Below are 21,056 nucleotides of genomic sequence, written 5' to 3'. Positions count from 1 at the left end.
CCAGTCGCCAAGGGTGTAAATTGCACAGCTATTTCTGGATGTGTGCTTCGGCAAGTCAACAAAACAGATGTCCAGTACTCCTCTGTTTTGATTTAACAATCCACTTATTCATCTTCCTCTTATAAGTTCATGATATGAGGATTTCAATAACCCAGTCTATCTTAAACATAAACTGTGCATCAAGGGTAAACTCAGGCTGACGTGCTGTTGTGCCTACATGGTTATAGGACTTTTTTCCCCTACAGTCCGTATAAAACAAAATAAAACACAAACAGAGCTCAAGAGGCATTACATTAAAAATGTTTCTCCCAATGTGTTGCAATATATCTTAACACCATACCAAAATTATAAAATCAAAAAAATTAAAAAATTCTGGTTAGAACATCCTCTTTTTTTTTTTTTTTTTTTTTTTATTTACAGAACCATTTAACATCACATAATTTACCTATGTTTTACTACCACTATGATGATTGTGACAATACAGACATACTTATGGCATGAACAAATATTTTTTCAACCACAGTCATTACCAAATGGCGTAATTACAAGGCTAACTATGGATAAAAACACAAGCGCCACAACTTTAATTTGAGGAAAACATCGTCTTAACAGATAAGAATATATCAATACAATGTTAATTTGCAGCAACGTTTCATGTTTCAAAATTACATAGCATACCTAAATGTGTGAGAGGTGCATTAATGCACCTCTCACACATTTAGGCTATCAAAAATATACATCAAATTAAAGGCTTGACAAGCATCAGCAGAATCTGTAGTTGGTGACGTTTAGAAGTGCAATGCTGCCCCCTACTGGATAATGGTAAAACGGAAACAACCATCTGCTGTACTGTATGAGATGGAACCAGAGTTTGAGGATACATCCCCATGAAGCTTAAACAAGGTCAAACTTGCCTGTAATGTATCTGTCAATATTTTAATAAAAAAGTAGGAGCTGGTGAAAAGTACTAAAAACTCATACTGACATACAAAACACAGATGCTAATATGTATCAGCTGTCAAAGTAGCTCTCTCCTCAAGAGGGTTTAAAAACATCTCATTACTTAAATCCAGTGAGTGTGATGAGGTTTGGATAATCCAGTTAAATTTTAGTTATAAAGCCTCCAGGGGTGTTAGTGACAGGTGGAAGAAGGACTACACTTTTGTACTCAAAAGTATATTTACTTTGGTTAAAATGCACCGAAGTAAAAGTACTGTTCTTCAAGTCTGCTGAAATTAAAGTAAAGTAAACGTTTTATCCAAATTTTGGATAAATCTTTTTTATTTTCTGCCTCAACTACAAATTCCAGCACAGCTCTACAAATGTATACCTTTAGAAATATCTTGCATTCATCATGAATTGCCTCCTTAAATCCACACATTTTAACTTAATAACAGCACCTGTTTGAAAGGCTCAATACCATTTTTGGCGCCTTAATCATTCAACTTTTGAATTCACATCGAGCATAGATTTCTGGGTAACTTTGGCTAAACATGTCCATATTACCGGTTATTTATCAAAATGTCCTTGAGAGGTAAATTATACAAAGCGTTAAGTGTTTTTCATCAGAAGTGAGATCAGTACATGCTCTGCTGCTTTCCACTGCACTACACAACCTTCTCCAGCAGACGGAGGCACTTAGATGCTAATTTCCCCCTAATGTCCTCAAGCCTCTGTGGTACTTTCATCGGTCCCTTATGCCAAAGGTGAGGTTAAATCTTTTAAAATAAAAAAACATAGGTACCAAAAATAATGGAAAATGGAGAATGTTTTTAGGAGACACGAAATATATACTTTCTACTCTACCTAGCTAGAATAAAGTCAATAAATATTTTTTTCGTCATCTTTTTTCGGCATTACACTTTGCAGACGGTCCCTGCGCATTCACTCGGCCGGGTAAAGAGGCTAATTAAAGTCTTGAAGCTCAGAGGACGGTCCGTACGGATGAAAATGAGGTTGTAGGTCATGTCCACCTTATTATCGGAAGGAGGTGTTGTTCTTGTGAAAGCATTGTTTTGCTGATGAGTTATTGATTCGGAGAGGCTGAAACTGTCAATATCCTATCAGCGGAAGTTGCGCCGGTTCATAAATTTTGTTCGTCGTGTTAAAAGATGTGCAATGAACCGAGAGGAAGGATGACTGTTACCTTCTGCAAGATGTTTAACCTGCTTACTGGACTGGTCCTTGTTTTCCAGCTTCATTTAAGTTTCATGAAGCAGAAGTCCGTTTACGGTAAGTCATTAAAACTATTTAACACTAAAATAACTTTTAACATCTGCTTGTCTCAACGGTTCATCACAGCAAGCTCTGTGCTGTTTATTTGCTATATACAGTATGTTTCTTTTTATCGCTGAAAATATTAAAATGTTTAATTTAAATTGATAATTATGGAAGCTGGACCTAGTATTAACTCTCACCCCCTTAATAAAATAATTATTTTTAAACATTTTTTTTAACTTTCACTGCTACAAATCTCTTCAACAATTTCAACCATGACCACTCAAAAAAAAAAAAAAAAAAAAAAAAAAAAAAATTACACCCTTTTTATGCCAGTTATTGTACACCATGTCACTGTTATTTTTTATGGTAAAAAACACATACAAAAAAACACATTTCCCACATAATAAAAAAAAACTTTTTTTTCAATAAAAACAGTCTGGGCCATGTCAATGATAAGTAGTAAAACTGATTTTGATGCTTTGAATTTTTTTTGTAGTGCCAAATCCCTTTCTGTTGTTCCATCTGTCCTCATATGTCCATATTCTCAACATACAGAAAACTGTTAATAAAATAATTATTTTTTAACTTTTTTTTTTTTTTTTACTTTCACTGCTTCAGATCTCTTCAACAACTTCAACCCTGACCACTAAAAATTAATAAATAAATAAATAAAAACGTTCAAAGTTACACCCTTTTTATGCCAGTTATTGTACACTATTCCTATGACTTGGATTCAGTGAGATAGCCTCCATGCTAAACAGATGAGTCTATTGGAGCCAAAAACACGCCAGTTTTACCCTCCTTTTCTCGAGCCTCCCCTCTACCAAATCATATGCGAGCGAATGCATTTGTTCATGTTAGGTTTATTTTATGTACAGGCATAAAACATCAGAGGAAATATGTAGGATATGAATCACGAACACACGCATTTCCACCTCTAACCAAAATGTGACCGCAATTACGCTCATTACGTGCATATATAAATTTACTGCATATTTGAGATGTGATATATTCTTACCTGTTGATCAAAAGGACCCGTGCATCCTCATGCCTGTCCATTCATTTGCTATGAAGTGAGGGCAAAGTTGAAATTTTCCAAATGTCCCCCCCTGAGTCCCAGACTGCAGAACTCGGAAGTAGCATTTTCGACTGTAAACGCTCCACATGTCCGGTTGTAAACATAGACGCAGATTTGCACCAGAGCACACATGTAGGAGCACACAAACTTTTCCTTACACATGTAGCCCACTGTCAGGCATCCATATCTAGTGGCACGAATCGTTTCATTTAATTCTGATGATGTTTAGTGGATGAAACAGTGCTTCAAACACTCTGAGTCCGTGGAAGAAGTCCTGCATGCACGTTGCTGAAGGGGTTAAAATGGTGTGCTGGCACAGTCTACTGGATCACTGTGGAATGGTGAAATTTGAAGCCCTGGTGATTGAGTGACTGCATAGAAAAGGTTGCTATATGTTGTTTTGGTGCCATTGACACACAGTCAAAAATCGTGTTTTTAATGGAAGTCTATTGTCCAGATTTTGGACAAACAAGGATGGAAGGAGCTATTTGGCGTCAATAGAGTTCTTTGGGCAACCCTTTTTTTTATATGAAGAAAAATAATAACTTAAGCCAAATTTGATGCCTCAATCTATTAAAATGTGACTGTCAACAACAACAAAAAAAAAGATGATAAAAATGATGAATGTCCTGAAAATGGACATACTAGGATCCGAGGGTTAAATAACGTACTTAAATATTTTTGAAACGGTTAGCATTAACGTTGATACTTTTTCTGGTGATAGGTTGTTTCTGCGTCATTTTCCGTTTGTCTGATGTCAACGGTCGTAAAAATATTATATTTGACACAGATTTGAATTTTTAACAAGTTATTTAAAGTACAACTCTGAATTAGTTTGAATACAAAGTATTCCTTATTGGCAGAGAGAAAAATATTTAAGATAGATGGTGTTAGGCCATAGTAATTCATTGATTTTGGTTAGGGACATTCACCTTAAAAATATCCTTAAAAGTGAAAAGGATTTATTTATTTTATTGATTTACCTGATTTCATTTCGATGTATCAAACCTAAAATGACACCACATATTCTCTTATTTTGGTGAAACTGATAGAGACTGATGTACAATCAGACTTGGCTGTACAGCTGTGTTTTTACCTTGTTTTGTAGGGTGCCCACTCTCATAGTCAAGGCTGCTCATAAGGTGGGACACAGCCAAAGTGGGGGCTCATAGAGGTCAGCAAAATCATGACTCATTGTAAAGTTAAGCTGTGGTAACCTCATTTTTTTACATGATAATAACCAATCGTATCAAAGCAAGAAATCTATTTTTAATTTATTTATGCTGTAGTATATAACCTTCTAAAAAATGTAAACCACTTTTCTACTAGAATTTAAATGGGTCAAAAGTGGCAGAAAGGGTGGTGAAACTGGATTTTTAAAAATGGGTTTAAGGGGGCAAAGAACAGCAGAGAAAATGGTGAAAAAATATTACAGTAATTACAAGTGCATAGCACATAGTAAAATGTGGTTAACATTGGTGTGAATGGGTGTAAAAGGAGGTTAAAACAGGTACATAGTGGCAAAACTGGGTAACAGAGGCAACAATAGGTGGAAAGTGGCAAAATGGGTTTAAAGAGACAAAACAGGCAGGAAAGTGGTGGAAAGGGTTTAAAAGTGGTAAAAAGATAGCTTGAAAATAGCAGGGTGGAAAATGGGCGGAAAACATGGTAAAATTGAATTTAAAAGGCAGCAAAAATGGGTTAAAAGTGACAAGAATGTGTTCAGATTGGCAACTTTGGGCAGAAAAACTGATGAAATGAGTTTTTTAAAGCCATAGAAAGGCGCTGAAAGTGGCAAAAATGGGAGAGAAAAGTGTTTAAAAGGGGTTTAAAACAGGAGCATGAATAAAAAATTTGAACATCAGAACTCCAAATAGACACACTTTTAACTTCCAGAATGAAGTTACTGTTAGCCAGTAACCTCACCAACACTACTGATCATACACACATGTATTTATGCTATCAATAAATTAAAAACAAATGTGTGTGCAGGCCTGCTTATGGTGGGTCCATTTTAAGTAAAGCAGTGTACAAAGCTTTAAGCAGCAATGCATGGTCTGCATGAATAATCTGACTGCAGTAGGGCCAAGCTAAAACTGTCTGAATATTTCCTTATTGCACAGTAGTCTTTATCAGGTCATACCAAAATATCTTTTTTTAAGTGTAATACATCCCCTAAAATATACAAAAGTAAAAATAAAGTTACTGATTATAAAAATGACTTAAAAGTACACAAAGAAGCTACTCAGTTACAGTCATTTGAGTAAATGTTTTTAGTTATTTTCCACCCCGTGTAAAACTGGGGATGCAGCATATTGGATTTTTGCTGATATTTTTCAGTTCATTTTAGTCGATATTGATTTAAAAATGTAGATCAGACCTAAAACTTCAGTCCTTAAAAACATAAATATTAACGTACGTAAATATTTAAGAATTGAGAACAAACTAAGAAAAATACCTGAGCTGAGGTTTCTTCTACTTATGACTCCACAAACGTATCCATGCAAACAGACGATATTTGTAGCTGATAGAGAGGAGAGCAGGGGATAGATCTGAGAAAGGGGGTGAGAGAATTGGGGAGACATGCTGGAAAGTAATCTCAGGCCAGACTTGAACCCGGGCCACCCGCATACATGGGGTGCAACCTAACCAATAGGCTATTGTGCCTCACATCAGTAGAGATTTTATTATCTGCCAATATAAAAGATCAGGTTTGTGAAAAAATATTTGCCAATATTAGTAATTCATTATGATGATGTTGTGCATTCCAGTGTAAAGCATCAGCAGCAACTGAATTGTGACTGTAACACATCCTTTAACTTTTGCCTATTTATATCACTTTATATTATTATCCTAATATTGATATTGACATATTTTCCTCATACTACGCAGTCCCACTGTGCAGTGAAACCGCCTCCTCTTTGACAGCTCAAGTGACTAACTACCTTTTTTAACTGCTGTTTTCTTGACACCTGCACATCAACCACAGATGATGTAGCATCAGTTGACACTGCCCACATCACACTACCACACAGCAGGAGGGTTTACAGGCCTTTTTGCAGCCGCAGAGCCACCGTGTGACTGAATTATAAACAAAACACCCACTGCTGCCCAGCCTCACATGCTGGGTCCTCGACCTGCTGGTGTGAAGAATGTGAAGCATGCTTTCACCGTCTGCTGTGAAGAGGAAAGTCAGTCTCACTGTTGTCACTGGAAGGAGGAGATGACGGGGTGTCCACGCATGCTGACCACATGGTGCACTAAGGGGAATTCTCTATGTTGGATTGTAGCAAGAAGACGATGCAGGAGGCTGTTTACGAAGACTGTGTGGTCATTAAGAAGGCTTAAGAAATACAAATTAATCTTAATAGATTCAATATTCTATGCCTGTTTCTAAAGTGCTTAAGTGCTTTATTGAAGCTATTTGATATTTATTTTGGCTGAAATATTCAAATCTCTGCATCATTTTTTTCTGTGAGAGACATGGAAGTATTTTACAAGCCAAAATGTAACTTGCTGATTGGTTGATGGATTGTTTGGTTGGTTGATTGGATGATTTTAACCACACAAAAAATAACTTTAGTGAGCTGGATGCTTAGATCAGCCAGTGGAAGGACAAGTAATCAGTTCTTTCTGTTTTTAAGCTTCTGGTCTTTGTAAATCTATTGATCATAAAAGGATAAAGGTTGTATTGTTTTGTTTTGTTTTTTTAAAGTGGTTGAAAAGTGATTCAAAATATTGGAAAAATTGAAGCCTTAGTGCCTTCAGAATGAACCTTTAAATTAACGTAGATGAACAAGAACTTTAAGACTCTGCATCTTTGATTCCCCAGGACTCTATCATCCTGACCCACAGGGCCTCTCTCCTCCTGAAGGAAGATCATATGTAGTCGCAGAGAACAAGACCAGTGAGAGGAGATGGGTGTCCCGCCCTAGGTCTGGGGCTCCTGGACGGGCTTCAGATAAGAGCAACCTGTACAGAGACCAGCACAAACCAGAGGAGTCTGAACCAGAGCTGGTGATGGAGGAGGGACACGACAACTCCACACAGATTGTGGTATGGATTTGTTGTTCAGGAAATGATAACAGCTCTAAATAAAACATTTCACCTTAACTTGTGTCCAAAATATTATCATCTTATGTTTAACAATAGGACATTGATCACGCCTACTACACGTCTAAAATCTACGGCCCAGGTGATGCAGCCAGTAAAGAGCTGTGGGTGAACACAGATCAGAGGAAAGAGGAGGAGTGGAAGGTGTTTGGCTCCCTGTCCAGCACCCACAGACAAGCTGAGGTATGAAAATCATTGTTGATAATGAAAGTTTCATTCATTCCATTCTTAGCCTGTGATCGTTGTCCATCTTTATCATACAATTAAACTTCTAACTTTGGCTTTCCAGAGAGTGAATCTTTCCTTTCACTTCCCTTTCTATGGTCACATGCTGAAAGAAATCACCGTGGCAACTGGAGGTGAGAGAAATACATGAAGCTATTCATCACAATCCCTTAAGTTTTCTTCCCCCTAAACCTCCGTCTAGACACAGCAGTCTGACCAGCATCACCTGCCCTTTTTCACACATGAACTCTTGGAAATTTCCAGACAGTTTCAGGAGTTCAGGGGTTGCCCTTTTACACGTCCCTCACAGTGGGAGATTTCCAGTTAGACAGGGTCTCACGGTGAATTCTCTGAATAATATTGGCTGTATTCATACATCAGTTCTTCATGACTTCTTTCGAAGTGTTTACTATGTTGCTTAAAAATGGCAAAATAAAATCAGGGATAGATGTTATGTTTGGTTCTCAAACCTTGATAATGTATTTCTGCAATCAGACAGCGTGCAGGAGTTTGTCTGAACCTTCTGTCAGAAAAATTAACCCGTACTGACTGATTTTTTTATTGTTTTGCCGTTGAAACAGTGACTTTTTACAAAAATTGAGTTTGATTGGATTAGGGCTGAACGATTTGCAGAAACAATCTAATTGTGATTTTTTTCCCCCAATATTGCGTTTTGATTTTATATGCAATTATTTTCAGGTCCCTCATTTAATGTACTGTTCAACAAACACAAGCAATAATTCTTTATTATTAATATTATTATTATATTATTTATTATAACTAGTAAAATATTAGATAGTAAGATAGGGATAAACCTTTTTTTTTTATTGAATTGGAATTTTGGCTTATGTAGCAAATTTGATATAAACTGCTATATTGAAGGGGATGATCATTGGTTTGTTATTTTTGTCCTGATAAGAAAAACATGCATGAAAAAGGAAGGAAGGATTTTTTGTTTAAAAAAAGAAAAAAATCAATGAAAGAAACTTGCAACTGCAAAATGTGTGTGGCATAAAATCTCTGCTGCAAAAAAAAATGTATCCAACTTTAGTTTGACGCATTTCAGGTAAAGAAAAATTGCACTGTTTTTGATTTGAAAACTGCAGCAGGCCATATTGCGATTCAATTTTGGTTACGATTAATTGCCCACCCTAGATTGGATACATGTGCTGTGCTGAGTGAGCCATTAATCCATCTTGAACATATTTTCTTCCATATGATTACATTGCCAGTGATGATGGCAACAATATGAGTAGTACAAGCAATAATAACTTTGTTTCAGTCAGGACCACTTTTTAAAGAAACACATGATTTGCAGTTATTAATATTTTTCATTAGCGTTTATTAATTTGCACTTATTGCCGTTATTTATATTTGGTGATGTGGCTGTTCAGGGATCCTCCTGCCCTTCCACGAGCCTACATAGGAAGCATTGAGTAGGACCAGCACATGCTCAGCACACATTCCTGCTTTTCCTGTGCCAACAAGACAGGGCTGAGACGTGGAGAGAGGCAGCAAAAAACCCAGATCAAAGCAGGCCTTAATAACAACAGGATGACTCTGATTTGAGTCAGAAGCAGAAAAAGAGGATCTGGGGTGGAGGAGGGTTGCAAAGAGCAGCTTGTGGAGGGAGCAGCAAAGTGTAGCCAGGCTAGAGCAGTTTAAATATGGCTGCATGAGTGTGGTTAGCCAATAGTGTGCTTAGAGTTGCTGATGTGAGATCAGCTGATCTCTGTTGTAGGGCAGTGCTTAACTCCATGCTAAATGTGTAAATAGAATACTAAAATTAACAGGGAAGAGAATTGAATACTTAATGATGTTGTCCACGCTGCGTGATGCAAATAACTTCTAAAGCTCCTGTGTTGTTAGGACACGGTACTCAGCCCCATTATGTGTTTATTTTTATCCCCCAGGTTTTATTTATACTGGAGATAAAATCCACAGAATGCTAACAGCGACACAGTACATCGCTCCTCTGATGGCCAACTTTGACCCGAGTCAGTCCAAAAACTCCTCTGTGTTCTACTTAGACAACGGTAAGAAGCCAAGAAGGAGACACTTTCACAACCATCATCTTCTGTTGTGAATTGACACTAAATTTCTATTTCTAGGGACTGCGTTGGTGGTTCAGTGGAACAAGATTCACATCCATGACAACATCAGTCTGGGTTCTTTCACCTTCCAGGCTGTTCTGCACAGTGACGGGCGCATCATCTTTGCATACAAAGAGGTGATGTGTGTTCTTGTCTTCTCGTGTTTTTTCTGTTTAAAATGATTTTTTAATCATGTGATTTTTCCCCCTCTCTCGATAGATTCCTGTAGACATCAGTGAAATCAGCAGTGAGGATCATCCAGTTAAAGTGGGCTTATCAGATGCTTTTGTGGTGCTTCATGAGATTGAGCAGATCCCCAGTGGGTGAATCATTTCAGCTGTAAAACTTTATTTAAGCAAGTCAGTTTAACCTCTTGGATCTCTCATGTTATCAATTGTCACTTTATCCTGTCAAACATGCTGCAGATGTTCGGAGGAAAACCATCTACGAGTATCACAAAGTCAACATCCTGAAATCCAAACTCTCTAACTCCACAGCTGTAGAGATTTTTCCTCTCCCGAGTAAGTACACCAAAATTAATATGTGCAAAACCACCGAAGACCCAATCTAACAAGCAAACATTTTTATACTCTGTTATAAATGAAACATTTCTGGTAGTTTTCTTTAGACTATGATTTATTTTTTATAAATTCTAATGTTATTACCAAAAAATAATCTTAGTTATCTCAAGGAAATTATATGAGTAAGTCAAGATCTCAGGAAACAACTGGAATTTTCATAGAAAAATGCAGGAAATAAAATGTATGGATGCATAGATGCATTGGGCTTGCATACAAAACAGATTTATACAGGGGTTCTCTAACCCATATGTCTGGACCATCATTAAACTACAATGGCATTTATGTTTTTCACCAGTGGTAGCTGATTCAGTTTAATATGAGCACTCTGAAGTGGGACAGCCTATAAAAATCAGTCAGGTAATATAAAGAGCTCTTCGTTGTCTCTTCCTCCTCATTCTTCTTCCTGTGTTTCTGTATTCTCAGCCTGTCTGCAGTTCTCCAGCTGCGCTCCATGTGTCACCTCTCACATCAGCTTCAACTGCAGCTGGTGCAGTCGCCTACAAAGGTAAAACCTCAACTTTGGTGTTTGTAAGATTTAATTTTTCTACGGTTCAAACTGTCCTTGCAATCCTGTTTATTTATTTATTTATTTATTACTTATTTATTTTGAATAAATATGGGTTACCAGTAGGGCTGTCAGTGTTAAACATGTTAAACTTGTTGAGATTAAGCTCCTAAATGTACATTTTTTTTAATTGCCTGAATTGTTTGCTTTTTTGTGTCCTGTGGTTGAGCTACCATAGCAGGGCAGTAGCTGGATGCTACTCCCTGTAACACCTACCTGCTCTCATAGTGATGTAAAACAATGACACTGATGCTCCTTTAAGTATCTTCTTTTTCATTTTTTATCCATAGTGCTCACTTTTTCCATTGTTAAACTTGTGGAAGAAAGAAAAGGAAGTAAAATACTCTATAGTGTAGACTCTACAGATAACAAAGTAAAAGCATTACAAAGAACAATTACTTAAGAGACTCTCTAAGCTTAATTGTTCAACTTAACTAGGTTAATTGCTGGGACAGCAATCAAATATGAGCTCCTGAAAGTGTAAATACACTGGATGTCAGTGAGTCATTTTGTACATGCACTCCTGAATATTTCTTTGAAGCTGTCTCCTACCTCTACGGGGCCATCCATACTGAGACGAGTTAAGACGTATCCACAAAAATATCTTAAATCGGTGTTTCATCCTCACAGCACCGGTGTTTTTGGAGCCCAAAAAGTATTCTTTTGTTAAACCAGGTCCCAGAGTGAAACCTCCCGTTTCGTCTCCGTGTGTACAACCAAATGCATCTATCCTGAAACGATCACGTCATAGCCCACTTTAAAAGCCCAGCCATCAACAATGATAATGGCAGATTACATGATTGTGCACATGCTGCAGATTCGGTTGGCCCTCCCCCACAGGAAGAACTTTCTGCTCTCCACTCCTAAACCTCCTCCTGTCAGCTGCCAGCTGAAAATCTGTGACCTTTAAGGCTCTGACTGCGAAATCTTCTGCTCCTCTACTACCACTGTGATCAACACATGGTCATGGAGAACAGCATATGTCACATGTTCTTAGATCCACCACAGAGTTCAACCAGAACAGCAGCCAGGTGAAAAAGAGTAATCTTCTTCTGTTTCTGGTGGATTTCTGTGGTAGTGTTACAGCACCACTTACCTGCCTGGCATATATTCTAGGGTGTTTTAAGAGGTTTTGTGCTTACGCGGACATTTCTTGATACAATGCCGTATCAAGTTTATGGCAAACTTTTTAAAAATGAAACAGATATATATATTTTTTGCATCTCCGTGTGGACATGGCCTAAGACAGGGGTTTCCAAACTTTTCAGCCCATGACCCCCAAAATAAAAGCACCAGAGACCAGGACCCCCACCGTCCCTGGAGGTGGCCAAAGCGTACAATGTTGCACAAAGCATCATATACAATTGACATTTTAAGGAGTTTTTGTACACATTACTTACATTTAAGCACATATCATATATTAACCATGGTTTTATTTTGAATTACTCATTTTAAGATATTTTTCCTACAGTACTGGCAAAAACATAACACTTAAAATCATTTGAAAATCATTTCTTTGGAAAGCATTTAGCGACCCCCCCCCCCAGGGGTCCCGACTCCTAGGTTGGGAACCACTGCTCTAGATCATGGTTTAAGCCCACAATGGTGTAGCAGTACAGAGCTCATTTAAATATAGAACCAAAAAATTCAACATCATTAAGTTATTTGTGTGTATTTATTTTTAAAATCATAATTCTGGTTGAAAAGCTTCATAGTGTCAATATGGACTTAAAAATTTACTTTGAAAATAATGAAAAATAATTAAATTTAGAAGCTGTGATCAAAAGTGCAGTTAAATCACAATTATGAGAAATCGGTAAAATTTTAATCACCTGACAGCCTTAGTGGCATGAAGTTTAATGATTTTGGCTTTGCTATCCTATTTTTTTATGTCATCATTAATATGCTACCATTTATCTTCTAATCATGTATAATTACGTATTTGCTGCTTATTATTCCATAGTTGTGGCATTTTATCTCATAGTTTTGACTTTTAGGTTTGGTCTATTTTATTTCAGTATTTAATGTCTTCAATCTTATCATTTAGACATTTTATCAGGACTCTACCTTTTAATTTTGACACATCATGGGTATATTTTTATTATCATAACATTTTTCAACAGATTTTTGTCTTTTTCTGGTGTGGATGGGCTTCCATTTTATCTTGCATATTTGCAGGCAGCCGTCGGTTTTATGTGTCCATGTATTTATAACCTGTTCTTCTGTTCTCAGATGCTCCAGCGGCTTCGATCGTTACCGTCAGGACTGGGTTGACCATGGCTGTCCAGAGGAGGTTCTCTCTATCTCTGAGTTTAAGTCAGTTTTAACTGTGCTACGCTTCTTTCTGACTTCAGAAATGTTTACTGATGTTTACTTCTTCAGAGAAAAGACCCTCAGTGTTTCCAAACAACAGACCTCACAAACTCCACATCTCATCAACGCACTCATTCGACCACTCCTGCTGCAACCACCACAACACAGCAGAGGACCTCCAGCACGACCTCCACCCCCCACAGCAAGTCTCCCAGTGTCCCAAACCCTCCACCGCATGGCAGCATGAGTCGAATAAAATCCACTCCACAGCCTCCAACCAGCAACCCCGTAGAAGGTAAACTGACAAAACGCTTTAAATCTTCTGCTGGAGACTAAATGTGAAAGCTTTATTCAGCTAAAACTTGAGTAGGATCTCTATACATCTGAGCGGGTGTCATAATGTTTATTATCTGTGTTGTTGTTCAATGGCGTCCCGGCCTGTGTGTTGTGAGAAGTCTGACAGAGTGAGGGTCAAATGGTCAGCTATTTCCCAACCTTCTGTGAGCTCATAGCTGAGTGTATACAGCGCCATGTTAAATACTGCATACTGTCCTCAGCTGCTGAAGGATGACTCCATGTATCTATCCTTCTCTGATTGGTCAGAATATGGGAGGGGCATTGTGGCCATTATTTGTGAGCTAAATGACTATCACCTATAGACTACTTGATTTTATTGAAACTATGAAGATCTTCAGTGTCAAAAGGTTCTGAATGTTTTTCAAGAGGACAGACTTTGAGGCACGTTCCCAGTGAGTTTGTTTAGGGAGGTCGCATCATCACATCGTTAACTGTATGAGGGCTCTCAGGCCGACTTAACCACCTAAGAGTTATGCACTTTCTGTTGGTCTGTTTTTCTGCTCATTGAATTCTGAGAGTGCTTGTTAAGCAGTGGTGAAAAACAAAGTCTTCAAATGCTTCATTCTGTTTAAGATGAATCTAGGATACATGGAAATTGAATGTCCCCAAGTAAATCACAGGAAACATGACATTTTTCATTATTTGAGATGCACCTGTAGTCTCAGTGATGTTCCCCCTTGTTTTCTGAGGAAATGTTTCGAGACTAAAAACATGCTGGTCACTGCACAGGAAATGTGGCCTACACCTGACTGTTAGGCCAACAAGTGGAGCTTAACAGGGCCTAAGGACCAGTGGTTGCATAATCAATTTCCTGTCCCTGAAATTCATGTGGGAAACTAAACGGTTGCACAAATTTAATGTGATTACAAGTGTTTACTTTCACAATTTGAGATATTATTAACTTTACTCATGACTAAAATCACAGCAGCATCACTGAGACCTATATCCCCTTACAGCAGGAGACCTGGAGACCACTGAAGAGAGTGACGAACATCTGCAGATTGGTCTACTCACCGGCATCGTTATGGCGATGATCATCATTGCAGCAGCTGTCCTAACATCTGTTTACATGTACAACAACCCGACATCAAGCGCAAGTCTATTTTTCATGGAGGTCAGTAACATCTATATGTTGTACCTCCCTTTTATTTTTTACTTTATTATTTCTATTGTTTAACGAACCCATTTGTTTATTCATTTTCTTTTGGTCCTCCCTCACATTTCAGCGGCGGCCCACCCGTTTGCCAATCATGAAGTTCAGGCGGGGCTCAGGTCACCCGTCCTATGCCGAGGTGGAGGCTGCGGGTCAGGACAAAGACACCATGGTGATCATTGACCCCAAACAGTCCTTTGTGTTGTCGGACAGAAGAGAGAGCGAACAGAAAGAAGGATTTATAGTTCCTGATCAGAAGGAGCGCTTTCTGGTGTCAGAGAGCTCCTGACCAACACTACGTTTCCCAGAAGGCTTTGGGACAGAGCTGGTTCTCTTGATGACAAAGCATGCAGTGACTTTATTTCCATTCAGGTTTAGACGAGCATTCAGAAGGAGATAAACCCAACATATGAGGAGTTTGTTACAACAGAGTATTTTATACAAGTTTGGCTCCATGTTTGCATTTTTTAGGTCAGCCACCGGATCGTGTTGAGATGTTTTTCTTTGCTGAAATCACTCGTTCATGTTTACTTTATGAGTGAGAGGGGGGCTGCTGCATGTTTGCGAAGACGGCTGTTATTTTCCAGAGGGGTTTATGTGTTGTTCCCACACTTCTTCACAAGTAGGAATGTCATATTCAGGTGTCATTTCCTCATCTGAAAAATACAAACTAAATTCCTCACATCACACCCACCGTCATCTGTGATGCAAACAGGATGTGCAGTGTTTTCACTGCTTATCTCAGAGCAAAAACATGTTTTTACAAACAAGTAGAAAATCTTAAAACAGTTTGATTTAGTTATAAGGCAAGCAAAAACTCGTTAATGAGAGCTGTACAAATATGTGTTGTATTAAAACAAAAACAGGCACAATCATGGAAAAATACTATTTATTTAAGACATGATACAGACTCCCAACATTTCTCTAATAAACTTAGATTGTTTCACGCACATGTTTTTAACATATGATGTACAAACGGTCATTTGTGTTTCTTCCAGTAGCTGTGCTGCTGATCATTAGTGTCTTAAAGTAACAATTATAGAATATTATTTATCAAACAGAGTTACTTTTGTTGTTAAGATGAGGTCTATCAAAATATTAAATCAGAACATTTACCATGATTAATAGTACACTGGTGGTATAATGTTAAAAATTCATCTCACTTTTCTATTAAAAAAATGCTTAAAACCTAAAATGTTACTGATTTAATTTGTTCTTAATTTTGAGAAGCTTAAGCCAAACTGATCAATGATTATACATTTCTAAAACTGCTCAGTGATCATTTTGAAAATAAATTTGTATATCTACAAACACTTTGATTAAATAACAGAAGAATCAAAGTTTCCTGCTCTATCATGTATGTAACATACACAACTGCTAAACCAAATACACCTAGAGTGGTAGTGTCCTGTGTAATTCCAGATGTCAAGTTTTACATTAAGGCAAAAGGGTTTAAAATGGATCACTTTAGACTGGCCTGTAGTCCACAGAATGACAGGGTCAAGGCACGTGTTGGAGGTTCTTTGACGATCTGTGGTCCAGGATTTAGGTTTCCTTATCTTTTGAAACAAGAGTCCAACATCAGTCAAACAGGAACTTCTTTACTCTTTAACAAAAGTAAATGTGAAGAATATTACTACATTTTGTGTGTTTTGTGGCAGTGATTAAAATGTACTTGAAAACAAACGTTTGGCAGTTATCAAGTAAGTAGAGACTCCAAAGATGAAGAAGAAAAGTTAAATTAAAGCATGTGATGAAATAATGAGGAAACAATCGTGTCCAAATGAGTATTTTTGACACGACCATTGAATGTTGGGAGCTCTGTCAAAGAATAACTGAACAAAACAGTGCCATGAAAAGTGTTTGCCCCCTTTTTGATTCCTGATGTTTTCGCATATTTATCACACTTAAATGTTTCAGATCATCAAACCAATTTTTATATTTCACAAAGACAAATCAAGTAAAGGCAGTGTCTGAATGATTATTTGATTTTTTTTAATGGGGGACAAATATCCAAACCTATCTGGCCCTATGTGAAAAAGTAATTTCCCCCCTTTTTAAATCATGATTTGTCTGTGATTAACCACAATTGCGTTCCACAGCTGAGTTCAATTTCACTGGCCACACTCAGGCCTGATAACCGCCAGATTTGTTGAATCAAGAAATCACTTCAATAGAAGCTGTCAGACAAAGTGAAGTAGGCTACAAGATCTCAACAAGAAACATATGCCACGACTCAAAAAAATTCAAGAACAAATGTGAAACAAAGTGATTGAAATCTATCAGTCTGAAAAAGGTTACAAAGCCATTTCCAAGGCTTTGGGACTCCAGCGAACCATGGCCAGAGCCATTACCCACAAATGGAGAAAACTGGGAACAGTGGTGAACCTTCCCAAGAGTGGTCAGCCAACCAAAATCACTCCAAGAGTGCAACAACGACTCATCCAGGAGGTCCCAAAAGAACCCAGAACTACATCCAAAGACCTGCAGGTTCACTGGCTTCAGTTAAGGTCAGAGTTCATGACTCAGCCATAAGAAAGACACTGGGCAAAAATGGCATCATGGGAGAGTTCAAAGGCCAAACCCCCCCCCCAAAAGCTTGTCTCACATTTGCCAAGAAACATCTTTATGATCCCCAAGACTTTTGGAGAAATATTCTGTGGACTGATGAGACAAAAGTTGAACTTTTGGAAGGTGTGCGGCCCGTTACATCTGGAGTAAAAATAACACAGCAACTGATAAAAAGAACATCAGACCAACAGTCAAACATGGTGGTGGCGGTGTGATAGTCTGGGGCTGCTTTGCTGCTTCAGGACCTGGACCACTTGCTGTGATTGATGGAACAATGAATTCTGCTGTCTACCAGAAAATCCTGAAGGTGAACCCCAACCATCAGTTTGTGCCCTCAAGCTCAAGCGCTCTTTGGTTATGTAACAGGACAACAACCCAAAAAATACCAGCAAGTCCACCTCTGAATGGCTCAAAATAAACAAAGTTAAGGTTTTGGAGTGGCCAAGTCAGGGTCCGGACTTAAAAAGCAGCATACTATTGATATGCTGTGGTGTGACCTTAAACAGGCAGTTCATGCTCAAAAACCCTTAAATGTGGCTGAATTAAAACAATTCTGCAAAGAAGAGTGGGCCAAAATTCCACCACAGCGATGATAAAGAAACGCTTGATTTCAGTTATTGCTGTCAAGGGTGGCACAATAAGTTATTAGGTCTAGGGGGCAATTACTTTTTCACATAGGGCCAGATAGGTTTGGATTATTTTCCACCTTCCCCCTTTATCATTCAGACACTGCATTTTCTATTTACTTGGGTTGTCTTTGTGAAATATTAAAATTGGTTTGATGATCTGAAACATTTAAGTGTGATAAATATGCAAAAACATCAGGAATCAGAAAGGGGGTAAATACTTTTTCACGGCAGTGTATATAAAGCCGGACAATTCTTCTCAAAGACAATTTTGTTTAACTGACTGCTCCACTACCCTGTGAATTTTATAGAACTTGTTTTGTTTAATGTACAACATCATAAATTCTCAAATGGCTCCACATATTTTCAAAAGGTAAATCAGTCAGCCAGAATGATTAGAAATAGATGTGTGGATGTAGAGAGGCTTTAAAACTAAACCTCTGTGTAAAATGATCACTTTGACATAAATCAGCATGTTAACTAACAATGATGCCAGAAACCATCTTTGAGAGAAATTGTCATGTCTTTCTGTATAATAGGTTCCCTCATGTCCCATCTGTTAACATGCAGGAGGCAGAGCCTGTGACCTTTACTGCAGCCAGTCAGTTGGGGGGTTTGGGTAGCTGTCATGTCAGCCATCTTTTTAACAGTTTGTGAGGAATAATATTGACCCACAGTGTATTGGACACAGAAAAGGGGGGAGGCAGTGGATTCAAAAGAAATGGAAAAAAAAAAAAAAGATTTACATAATGAATAAAAGACTGTGCTATTGGTGAGCAGTTCCTCTGAGTATAAAACAGTTCATCATAAAACAAATGCTCTTTATGTTGTGTGGAAAATGTTTCTTACCCTTCACAGGTGGTGCAGGTAGCCTCCTCCTTTGCTGTCTGGATGAGTCCAGGGTGACAGGCTGGCAAAGACAGATGGGTTTACTTTTATTCATGATGAAGGGTTTAGACTTGATGTTGTCATTTTAACATTTAAATAAATGAATGTAAAAGGTACAGTACCATCACTGGGATGGTCCTGGCCTTAGGGGGCCGTGACTGTGTGTCCACGTTGAGACCGGCATTTTTCAAAGCAGCAATTCTGGCTGAGATGTCACAAATCTAAAGAAGAGGCACAAATGATCAGGTTGGACTTTACAGTCTTTAACATGACCTTTTCCTGCTGACCGCTTATTTGCCATTTTTAAACACCAAAGATTTTCCTTTTAAAGATACCAGAAGATCATTTTTGGTGCATATTGTAAAACGGGAGATGTCTTAATTAGAGATAAGAATTAATTAGAACTACTCCTTTGGGGATTCATTTTTTGTCTATTTTTACACTTCAACGTTAAGTTAAAAAATGATTTTTGTAACCTTTGACTTGAATTCAGTTTCTGGCAACAACCTCTTCCAATCAAGAGCAAACAACCTGCACTTTATAAGCTTATACTGAATGGGGTGCAGATGGCCTAGCAGTTAGGTCACACCTCATGTATGAAAGGCAGAGTCAAGCACATGTTGACACACAAGTGTGTTGCTCAGCAGCCAAGGCTTATCCGGCCTTTTCACCCCTGGTGATACACTCAGAGACCACCAGCAGACCCTTGAGACAGCCACAGGTGCCCTGAAGGTGTTAACTTTGTTATTTTTTAACAGATTTTTTTCCCATACCCCTGGTAATATGCAAGGACATCTGTTGCCCTCAGATGGACTTATTTGCCATAACAGGGCCTACTTCATTCTCAGATTTTAGTCCAGACATGCCTAAAACTTTTACACAGAACTAAACATTAACTTATTTTAATTTAAAGAAGAATTAACAGATAAAGTTTTATCATCATTAACACCTTTGTTCACAGTTAACAGATACATTTTTGACTGACTGCCCACCTCAGCTCATGAGAAATATTAGCAAAAGGTAAAAGAGGTCCAGAGTACAGACTTGCAATTAATGCAAACTGTTTGCCCAATTTTAAAAAACACAATAACAATGATTGGGTCTTCTATAGCTGCAATAGGTTTTATATTGAGTTTGCTGTAAACTGAAAGGCTTAAAGAGAAAGTAAGCATTAAAACCATACCTTCAGTCAGTGTCGTGTTTTTAACTCTTGACTGCCTTTGTATCAAACTATTTCCTTTTTTGGAAACAGCACAAGCCTCACACAGCTTGCAGACACTGTAGAGTACTGAAGACTGTAACTGTTTAATATAAGAATTCCTAAAATATGATATCAGCTGCAGAAAAAGACCTGAGTGGCCTTTAAGGGTAATGAGAAAAGAAACCCATCATACAGATTGGTATCAGTAACAGCTCAAATATTTACAATCGCTGCATCTCTGCTGCACATCCCTCTTCAGCTCACCTGTAGATCAGACTGTTGAACTTTGGCTGCTGCGGTGGCGACCTGCTCCTCCAGGAAGGACAGCTCCATGTCGGACGTCTTCCCACTGATGCTTCTGGCACACTCCTCCAGGTCACCAAGCTCCGCCTCCAGACTGTAAAGTGAACCTGCTGCCACATACACCTGCAGTCCAACACAAGCTTTAATTCATCATGTGTTACTTTAGATTTAGAGAATAACAGTCCCTGACTTCCTTCTGTTTTTTTGTTAAATGCATTCAACTGTTGACTCGCTGAAAACTTGAATAAACTTGAAGTTGGACTCACATTCTCTTCCAGTTTGGAGAACTGTTGGTCCAGTTTCTTGGGGTCAGTGTTGGGGGGCAGTGAGGGGATGGGAGACTTGCTCTTTTCTCCTCCTTTTACTCCCTGCAGGAGTTCTTCAGTGGTGTTTAACACCTTCAGGACCTCGGTGGTGATGTTCCTCAGCTGCACAGCAGAGTATCTCTACAACACAGAGGCGGACACAAAGGATTTGATCAAGTGCTCAGTGACATTTCTATCAAACTGAATACACAAAATACAGCTGCGTGTAGTGTGAATAATGCACTATGAATAATATCAAAGCAAACGGAAAGTACAAATGAAATACCCCTGCATTTTCTGAAACAAAGTTAGCTCTCACCTGCTCCAGCAGAGTTGATACAAAGTCTAGAGTTTTGTAAATCTCCATGTCACTATCCTACAGTGAACAGAAGAGGACAGAGGAAGAGAAGAAGCGACAGGACTGAAGGAGGAGAAACTGAGAATCAAGCAGAGTTGTTATGACG

The 21,056-nt window shown here is 38.3% G+C and overlaps 1 protein-coding gene and 1 pseudogene across 3 annotated transcripts in view; one reads left to right on the top strand and one right to left on the bottom strand.

Annotated features, from left to right (window-relative positions):
* Nucleotides 1-1,958: 1,958 nt before the first annotated feature.
* LOC121520594 lies at nucleotides 1,959-14,987 on the top strand (annotated as a pseudogene).
* Nucleotides 14,988-15,570: 583 nt separating this feature from the next.
* The window catches only part of LOC121519865 (trichohyalin-like), a 69,778-nt gene continuing 64,292 nt past the window's right edge, over nucleotides 15,571-21,056 (bottom strand). For all 3 annotated transcript variants that reach the window (XM_041802954.1, XM_041802956.1, XM_041802955.1), the window contains 5 exons: nucleotides 20,554-20,733; nucleotides 20,249-20,410; nucleotides 18,906-19,004; nucleotides 18,745-18,805; nucleotides 15,571-16,257 (listed from right to left, as the gene is read on the bottom strand). In XM_041802954.1, coding sequence (XP_041658888.1) covers nucleotides 16,244-16,257; nucleotides 18,745-18,805; nucleotides 18,906-19,004; nucleotides 20,249-20,410; nucleotides 20,554-20,733 — 516 coding nt within the window. In that variant the 3' untranslated portion in view covers nucleotides 15,571-16,243. The remainder of the gene's footprint in view (nucleotides 16,258-18,744; nucleotides 18,806-18,905; nucleotides 19,005-20,248; nucleotides 20,411-20,553; nucleotides 20,734-21,056) is intronic.

The sequence above is a fragment of the Cheilinus undulatus genome, linkage group 13 (genome assembly GCF_018320785.1).
Source record: "Cheilinus undulatus linkage group 13, ASM1832078v1, whole genome shotgun sequence".
Taxonomy (NCBI): Eukaryota; Metazoa; Chordata; class Actinopteri; order Labriformes; family Labridae; genus Cheilinus; species Cheilinus undulatus.
This window is presented reverse-complemented; position numbering and strand designations above follow the sequence as displayed.